This window comes from Pteropus alecto, unplaced genomic scaffold (assembly GCF_000325575.1).
Source record: "Pteropus alecto unplaced genomic scaffold, ASM32557v1 scaffold67, whole genome shotgun sequence".
Classification (NCBI taxonomy): Eukaryota; Metazoa; Chordata; class Mammalia; order Chiroptera; family Pteropodidae; genus Pteropus; species Pteropus alecto.
In genome coordinates this window covers 8,659,359-8,668,274 of record NW_006441061.1, presented here as the reverse complement: position 1 = coordinate 8,668,274, position 8,916 = coordinate 8,659,359, and the positions used below count along the sequence as shown (strand labels likewise).

General features: G+C 67.1%; 1 protein-coding gene across 1 annotated transcript in view; it reads left to right on the top strand.

Moving 5' to 3' along the window:
* The first annotated feature begins 1,404 nt into the window (after window positions 1-1,404).
* The window catches only part of ADAMTSL2 (ADAMTS like 2), a 33,233-nt gene continuing 25,721 nt past the window's right edge, over window positions 1,405-8,916 (top strand). Inside the window, exons 1-8 of the mRNA XM_015594135.1 lie at window positions 1,405-1,494; window positions 2,024-2,166; window positions 2,934-3,009; window positions 4,162-4,264; window positions 4,761-4,906; window positions 5,016-5,139; window positions 7,853-7,933; window positions 8,218-8,351. Coding sequence (XP_015449621.1) covers window positions 1,405-1,494; window positions 2,024-2,166; window positions 2,934-3,009; window positions 4,162-4,264; window positions 4,761-4,906; window positions 5,016-5,139; window positions 7,853-7,933; window positions 8,218-8,351 — 897 coding nt within the window. The remainder of the gene's footprint in view (window positions 1,495-2,023; window positions 2,167-2,933; window positions 3,010-4,161; window positions 4,265-4,760; window positions 4,907-5,015; window positions 5,140-7,852; window positions 7,934-8,217; window positions 8,352-8,916) is intronic.

The following is an 8,916-nucleotide window of genomic DNA, read 5'->3' as shown; positions in this document are numbered from 1 at the left end:
CCGGCTCAGCACCTGTCTTCAGCCCGCAGGCAGGAGCTGGGGCGCCAATTAGCCAATGGGGCTGCAGAGGGGACTCTGCTTGCCTGAGGCCGGTGGGGGGGTGCGGATGGAGGCCTGCGGGGGAGGGGTGGCAGACGGGTGGGGAGGGGCAGGCAGGCGGCTGGTGAGGTGGGGTCTCGAGGGCTCCAAACTCCAGGGTGCACTGCCGCCTCGTCCAGGGCAGAGACCTGGGGGGACACAGGTGTGGCTGGCGCAGGTCCTGAGGAGCTGCAGGTGCTTGAGCTGCAAGGAAGTGGGGTTTGGTGGAGGAGGAAGGGGCGGATTCAGGGGAGCCGGCTTCCAGGCCGGCGGGGATGGGGGGACTTTCACGCCGTCTCTCCCTGGACTTGGCCCTGTGCAGGGCACGGTGCTCTGCGGAGGGTGGGCAGTTGGCCACCTCGCTGTGTGGCTTTGGGAACGTCATCTGCCCTCTCTGGGTTCCAGGCTCCAGGGGGATGGGCTCGGTGGTTTCCGAAACCCCTTCTCCAACTTGCTGGCAAGTGACACTCTGGACCTGAGACAAACGCTGGACAGAGGCCACTAACGGCCCCTGTCTCTCCTTCGGGTGGGGCAGGAGCCCACGCCGCGGAAGCAGATGGGGGTGCTGAGGACCGGGAGGCTGGAGGCTCTCCTTGACTTGGCCTGGGCAGGGAGGTCAAGAAGCATTCTGGGCTGGGGCACCGACTTGTTGAGAAGGAGCCAGCTCCGTGGCTCCGAGCACCCACGTTCCACACTCCCAGGGCATAGAGACCTGGGTTCTGCCTGGCCCGAGGTCCCCAAGGTCCCCAGGCCCGGCCCCCTCAGGGGCAGGGGGAAGCTGTGGCCAGGGAGGGAAAGGGCCTGGCAGAGCCCGTCGGTGGACCCTCCCCTCCAGCAGGCCGCTGGGAAGGACCATTGCCCCAGGTGGCTGGCGAGCACGGAGCAGGTAAAAGTCCCGAGGAGCTCTCCCTTGGGCCTGGTCGACAGGCCGGGGCGCGGATGGGGTCCCGGTCCTCTGCTCCTTCATCCAGCGGGTGCGGCCGGGGCCCACCGTCCCCTCGGCTGTCCCTGGCTTTCTCCACGGTCATTCTCCAGGGACCACAGGTCTTCCGAGGCAAAGCACGGCACAGGTCCCCGCGGGCCCTCACACTGGGGTGGTGCGGTGGACCCCAAACAACACCACCATGATGTCTGGAGCCCCCGCCAGGAGGGCTGATCACTCCCCAGTCCTCCCAGTGGGGCCGCTGGGCAGCCACTACCAACCAATCCCGATAACCCGAGGCCCTGGCACTGGGTGGGCCCCGAGGGCTTTTCCCCAAAGGGGAGCCTGGTCAGTTGGCAGGAGCTGGGCCTGGTCTGGCAGTGACAGTGGCCTTGCTTCCTAGGATGGACTGCAGACGGCAGCCTTCATGCTGGGCCTGGTCCCTGCTGGCCACGGCTCTGGTGGCTGGGGGTGCGGCATCCATCGGGGCCACGGTGAGTGGGGAGCGTGGTCCCTCACCCAGACGGGCTGATGTCGGCGGGCTGTGTGGCAGGTGTGGGGCACATGTCTGGGGGTCCAGGGAGCTTTCCCAGAGTCCCCCTCCGCTGCCAGGCACATGCGTTACAAGCTAGTCAGCCTGGCCCCTGAGCTGTGGCCTCTGGCCACTCCAGAGCCCTTGCTGGTGGCAGGATGGGGGCCGAGGGGCTGAACGCCTCCCTTCAGAGCAAAGTCCTGGGCGAGGCTCGTCGACAGGGTGGACTCGCGCCCCGCAGGACCCATGCCAGGCCCTGGGCCGCTCGGGCAAAAGAAGCGAGAACGGTTAGGGGTCTCCTCAGGACCCGCCCGAACCCCCAGGACATTCCAGACCTCGAGTCCCCTCGAGTCCCTGGGAGTCCCCCTCGGAGACCCCCTGAGACAGCCGAGTGGCCTGGCCGGTGGCTGTTCTGTCCAGGGCCTGGGGACGGCAGGTGCGTCTTGCCTGATGCCTCGCCCGTCTGACCACCTGTGGGGCCTCTCACCTAGGACAACAGCCCCACATCCAACAGCCTGGAGGGCGGCGTGGACGCCACCGCCTACTGGTGGGGGGAGTGGACCAAGTGGACGGCGTGCTCCCGCAGCTGCGGGGCCGGGGTGACGTCCCAGGAGCGGCACTGTCTGCAGCAGAGGTGCGGAGTCGAGCGCGGGGCGCCAAGGGCCTGGCCTGAGGGTGGGGCAGCCTGGCCAGGGCTGTGGGGGATGGGCGGGGGGCCCAGGCTGGGAGGGGTGTCTTCGGCACAGGCCAGACGAGCCACCGTCTTTTCACTGGCCTCCGTCGGGGAAGTGGCTCCTGCTGGGTCCCAGGCCTTGGGGTCCTGGGGTCCATCCCACTTCAGGGCATGGGGACAGGGTGTTTGTGAGAAAGCAGGGTCCATTCCCAAGTCCCCACCGATGAGGGGCAAGGCCCACCCTGGCATATGGCGGGTCAGCGGTTGCCGGACAGACCCAGGGTCAAATCTCGCCTTGCCACGTCCCAGCTGTGTGACCTTGGGGCAGTCACACAGCCTCTGAGCATCCGTCTCCTCTGTGGGGCGGAGACCATGCTCACGCCCACCTGACACTCCCGAGGACATGTGGGACAGTGTGTGCGCACCTTTAGCCCAGGGCTGGGAGGCAGCGAATGTCTGCCGCTGTGAGTTCTGTGCGTGTGATGGGGATGCGGAGGCGAATCAGACATCGCCCCTCCCCGGGAAGGGACAGAACCTCCCTGCAGCGGCCTGAGAGAGGCGGAGGGCTCTGGTGCCGCCGCAGGTGGGGTGGGGAGGAAGGACCCCTTGGCTAGAGGGACCTGCGGCCCCTGGGGCGGGGCGCGAGGCCGTCCCCGAGCTGGTCGGGGTCGGGCCCGCAGCAGGCAGTGCGTGCGCTCGCTCAGAGCCCGTGTCCTGCCCCGCACCAGGAGGACGGCTGTCACGGGCTCTGGGAACAGGACCTGCACGGGGACACCGAAGCGGTACCAGCTGTGCAGAGTGCAGGTGAGGCCCCGCCTGGCCGGGGACAGGGCCTGGCCCTGCCTGACCTCAGGCAGGTCGCGGGGTGTCTTCTCGGTGGCCCCCGGGCTCTCCGACATTCTTTCCTGGGCCTGTCCCCAACGTCCTATGGAAGAGGAGGGAGGTGAGGGGCCCTGGGCTCAGCGGGCCCTCCCTGCATCAGATCAGATCTGTGACACCCACTGGGTGCTCCCGGCTCGTGTGGGGATGAGGACTCACTTCTGTGGGCGGAGCTTGACGCTTGGCCTTGGGGTTCCGGTCTCTGGCTGAAGCTCTGCGTTGCTCACAAGCCCTGTACCAGGAGCTCACCGTGGGAGGGACAGTCACCAGCTGTCTTGTTCCCACCCGGGAAGCACCGCAGCCCAGGCCAGCGCCCCGTGCACTGACCTCCCAGCTCAGGAGTCCTCAGCCTCTGACTTCGCCCTTGACCGTGTGCTGGCACTGGGGCGGCCGGGCTGGGCAGGGGGTGCTGACTCCGGCTTGGCCTCTGGGCAGCGCTCAGTGGGACCAGGGCGTGGGGCAGACAGGTGGAGCTGTCGGGTGTGTGTGCGTCTGCGCACCCACACGTGCAGGGGGTTAGAGGCTGAGGGGGCCCGAGCGGCCATAACTTCCGTGTGGCACCCAGGCCGGCTGGCTTCCTGGGTCCCCGTGAGCTCGGGAAGGAGACCCAAGTGCGAGTTCCAGCCCCGGTGTGCCCAGCTGTGCCCCCCGCCCCCGCCTCCAGGCCTGTCCCCTCTGCCCGTGGGCACTTCCTCTGCGAAGCCAAGGCCACCTCGGCCACTGCGCTGAGGTCCAGGCGCCACGGCTACGGCCGGGGACCCGCAGACGGGCGTCTGGCAGAGGGTGCGGGGCAGGAGGGGAGTCAGCGTGAGCAGCGCCCAGGCCGGGAGAAGGCCGAGGTGGTGGGGAGCTAGATGCGTCCCGCCCAGGGCACCAGGGCGGCCAGCGCGTGTGGGCGTTTGGGGGCAGGCGGCTGCCGTCCTGATGTCCTCGCTCCCTCCCGGGAGACGGAGGCTGAGAGAGGGGACGGACAGGCCACCCCTCAGGCTGCGGCCATTGCCTGCCCGGTCTGGACAAAAAGTGCCTTTGTCGGCGGCGTTCGTCCTGGAGCCTGCCTGCCGGCCTGTCCCTTCGCAGGAGTGTCCGCCGGACGGGAGAAGCTTCCGCGAGGAGCAGTGCATCTCCTTCAACTCGCAGGTGTACAACGGGCGGACACACCGCTGGAAGCCGCTGTACCCCGGTACCCAGCGGGAACAGAGCCGGGCCACCCGCCCACGCCCTGGGGGCCACGGCCCATGGGTCCCCTCCTGGGGACACCGGGAGAGAGTGTCCTCGTCCAGTGGGTGGGCAAACCGAGGCCCGGGGTGGGGTCTGTCTTGTCGAAGGTCACGAGAAGTTGGGGCAACAGTGTAAATGAGCTGGCCTCTCGCCCTCAGGGGCTAAGTGCGGGGCCAGCAGCCCAGGGCCACCAACTGGCTCAGACCTCCTGCAGGGGGGAACCCCCACCCTCACTCACAGGGAGGCAGAGGCTACAACGCACAGGGCCTGGGCTGGGTCGCGGCCCCTGCGTCTCGGCTCACGCCTGCCAGCAGACCCCGGGCGAGTCCCTTCCACGCCCAGGCCTCCGCTTCCCATCTGCGCTACGGGAGAGGGCTGTTTGGGGCTGTTTGGGACGAGGGAGGGCAAGCCCCTGACCCGGCCCCCTCCCCGCCCTGAGACCCGCTGTCTCCGGCCAGATGACTACGTGCACATCTCCAGCAAGCCCTGCGACCTGCACTGCACCACGGCGGACGGCCAGCGGCAGCTCATGGTCCCCGCCCGCGACGGCACGTCCTGCAAGCTCAGTGACCTGCGAGGGGTTTGCGTGTCTGGAAAATGTGAGGTTGTTAAACATGGCCGCTGGTCTCGTCGCGCTGACCGCCCGCCCGCGCCCCGTGGCGGTGGCAGCCGCGGCGCCCTCCCAGCGGCCCCCTCCGCCTCCCTCCCTGCAGCCCATCGGCTGTGACGGTGTCCTGTTCTCCACCCACACGCTGGACAAGTGTGGCGTCTGCCAGGGCGACGGGAGCAGCTGCACCCACGTGACGGGCAACTACCGCAAAGGGAACACCCACCTGGGTAAGCGCCCACCTCGGTCAGCGCCCACCTCGGTCAGCGCCCACCTCGGTACGCGCCCACCTCGGTCAGCGCCCACCTTGGTCAGCGCCCACGCCTGCGTGCGGCCCCGGGGGCGACCCCGTCTCCGGCCTGCCGAGGGCTGCTGTGCCAGCCCCTGCCCCTCGAGGGTACCCCATACCCCAGACCCAGGTGGGCCGGCCAGGTGCTCCGCGAGGCCCCCTTTGGCTAGGAATAGTGAGCGGCTCTGTATGGACCCGAAAGCCGGCGGCTAGTGCACGCTTGGCTTAGGGGCCACGTCTGACCTTTGCCGCTGCGCGGGGAGATGCCACGCTTACTGAGGGAGACTGAGGCCCGAGTCCCGTCCTCACCGTAGATGGGAGGGCTGAGCCCGGGCACTCGCGTGTTCTGCGGAGTCCACGTTTCGGGGTGCGGAGGCTCCGGGCCGGCCCCCCCTTCCCTGGGCAGCAGCGTGTCCATGTTCCAGCTGCATCCATTTGGCCTCATGTTGGCGTGGCATTCAGCTCTGGCCCGGCCCTGTGGGAGCTGGGGATGGGCAGGGCTCTGAGTCTGTGACAGGACTTTGTCCTTTTGGAAAGATGTCACTTACAACACTCAGCATCGAACCGAATACATTCCTGGGTCTTGGTAAATGCTTGTGGGATTAAACTGGGTTATTGGATCAGGGAAGGGGGTGCGGCTTGAAACCCACTTTCGTGGCCCTGGCTGTTGGGACTCTGGCCGTGTCCTAGGGTGGAGCAAACGGCCTTGGCCGCCACATGAGGGTGGACTTCAGAGTTCGTGTTAGTCTCAGATGCGGGAGCCAGGGCCGAGGGACGGCGTCTGGAGAGGATGCGGTGACCTTAGTGGAGGGCCAGGGCAGAGCCACTGGACGGGGCCGAGCAGCGCGTGGTGAGCACGGTGGGCAGAGGCCACGTCCTTCGGAGGCCTCGCTGCGGGAGGCGAGGAAGGCCACCTCGCAAGCCCCCTTCCCTTCACAAACCGCTCATGGGTCCTCCTGCCGGACGTGGGGTACACGGACGGCGGGGCCAGCGTTCAGGTGGTGCGTCTCTTCCTGAGCACCTACTGTGTGCCATGAGCACCTACTGTGTGCCAGACACTGTGGGCTGCGGGAAGGCCCTGGAGAGCCAAGGCTCACTCCCTCACAGAACTCTTGGTGGGGGGTGGGGGGGCTGGGGCTGACACCTAAACACCCCAACTCACTCCACCGGCGCTCGCTGTGCACCGGGCCAGGTCTGGCGCGAGTTAACCCATCCGGAGCTCACGACGTCTCTGCCGGCCACTGCTCCCATTTTGCAGACACGATAACGGAGAGGTTAGGAAGCTAGTCTCAGGTCACACAGCCAGAGGTGGCAGAGCTGGGTCTGAACCCAGTGGTGCCCACCGCCCACCCGCCCCCTCCCCTGATGAGTGTGTGCGTGCTCGCCGCGGGGAGAGCCCCGCACGGTGGCAGAGCCGGTTAGCCGATGCTCAGGGATCTCGTGAGCTTGCCGCTGAGTTAGCAGCCGACGCGTGCGAACCTGCAGTTAAATAGACAGCACTCACCATCCGCTAATCGGGTCCCCTACGTAAATGCTGCAGCAGCAGGTGAGCTACCGTGCACCTCTTTTCAACTCCGTACCCCGTGACGTGGTGTTGGGAGCCTCGAATCGGTCACAGTGGCAGTGTTGACCCCACGGGAATTGGCTGGCATGACAGCTCAGAGCTCCTCACTCTCCCTCCAAGAAGGCCGGTCGTCAACTATTTCGCAGGGCGTCTGGTGGGGAGGGATGAGCCCGCAGTCGTCAGTGACCTGTAACGGTGGCAGGGCAGCGGGGAGGTGGGGCGTGGTGCGGCTGCGGGAGCAGCCCCCCCGGGGTGGACAGCTGTGCCTGGGCGCTCACACTGCTCGGTGGGAGCCGGGGCGCGAGCTCAGCCCAGCCAGCCTGACCCCTGAGTCGGCCCTGCCCCACCAGGCTTCTCATCTTAGGACTTTACAGAAAAACATCCCTCCGCCTCCTCCCCAGCGCGCCCTCCGCGTCCGTCCTCAGAGCCGCTCCCTGCAGCCCCTGGTCCCTGGCTCGGGGTCCCCGTGCCGGTCTCTTGGCTGCCTGCCCACCTTTCTGGGGACTTGATGATGACCTTGGCCACGCTTTGTCCTTCCTCGTCTACATCTTTGAATGCAGAAAGCTCTGAAATCAACACAATATTGGGACAACATGGGTTTTAAAAATACTAATAGTGACAGGGACCTTGGGGCCAGGCTCTGTGCCGGGCAGAATCTCCTTACGTGCCTGGGGCGGGAGCCGGCGTCCCTCTGTGCGGATGAGGAGACAGGCCCAGGCTGCGGCCGCGCTCGGCTCGACTTGGTGATGCCTGGAGCACGTCCCAGGCCTGTCTGACTCCAGCACATTGAAGGCTCGGAGGCCTGCAGTGTCCCTCGGGAGTATGACGAGTGTTACCCACGGCCTTGTAGGAAAGGGCCAGGGAGCCTGGGCAAACCTGGGCCCGTGCCTGGGTGGCGGTCAGCCCTGTGACGGCACGGGGCGTTTCGGCAGGGCCTCGGACTTGCCTCCGGGGCCTGGGTGCAGCCAGACAGCACCCCTCACCCACTGGGGACGCGGCAAAGTGGTGGCCGCCATCCAGGGCTGTCTTTCCGATTGAGAGGCGGCGGCTACAGCTGGAACTGCTGCTCCCCATTGTCCAATCTCCCCAGGTTACTCTCTGGTGACCCACATCCCAGCTGGCGCCCGGGACATCCAGATCGTGGAGCGTAAGAAGTCCGCCGACGTGCTGGGTACGTGTGCTGGGCCTGGCGGCGGCCACGCGTGGGCTGTGGTTTCCCACGGGGCAGAGCGTACGGGTGGGGGAAGGGCCGCCAACCCTGGATCACTTCCTGTGGGAGAGGGGTGGGCCCCAGGAGCCCGAACTCAACCCAGGTGTTTGTGTGTGTCGGGGGGGGCGGGGGAGGGATGGTCATAGGGAAGCCGACACCTCCATGTGTGGAAGGACCTTGTACTTGACCGTGCCTGACCACGGAGGGCAGGGTCGCATCAGGAAGTGAGTCCCCCATCCCTGCAGAGCCCAGAGGTGGGGTCCCTGGGATAGCAGAGCGAGACTCGGCAGACGAGAAGTTTGAGGCAGAGCAGGGGGCGGTGGGCGGCCAGTCCGAGGCCACGGCGGCCAGTCCGGGGCCGAGGCGGCCAGCAGCAGACGTGGGACACACACGCAGGTTCGGGGCTCCCGAATTAACGTTCCTGCCACTGGGTGGTCTCTGGTGGGAAGCCGGCCCTCGCTGCGTGTCCTCCAGCTTGAGGATTCTGCAGTTATTTGCATAGTGGCCGAGGTGGCGAGGCCCCATGTTGACAATTCTAGAAAGGCGTAGGAATGTTGGCCTGCACATGTGCCCTGTCTGTACCCCCAGGAGGCCTCCTGGGCCCTGTGGCTGAGGTGGGCAGGTGCCTAGCAGGGCAGGCCGGGGACTCAGGAGAGGAAGCTACTCCCAGCTCCCAGCTTCCATCCTGCTTCTCAGGGCGGCCCTGTGAGGGGGCTTCGCGGAAGTCGTCAAGGTAGAACCTGGCCGGGCTCCAGCCCCCGCGCCCCAGGCTCTAGCCCCCTGCGCCCCAGGCTCCAGCCCCCCGGCCCGGCAGGTCTGCACGCCCCAGGCCCCAGGCCCCAGGCCCCACACAGGAGCCTGGCCTCTGCCCTGCCGTTGCTTGGTTGCCTGCTGGGAACGCCGTGTCCCAGAGCCGGATGCAAAGCAATCGCTCTTGAAAGAGA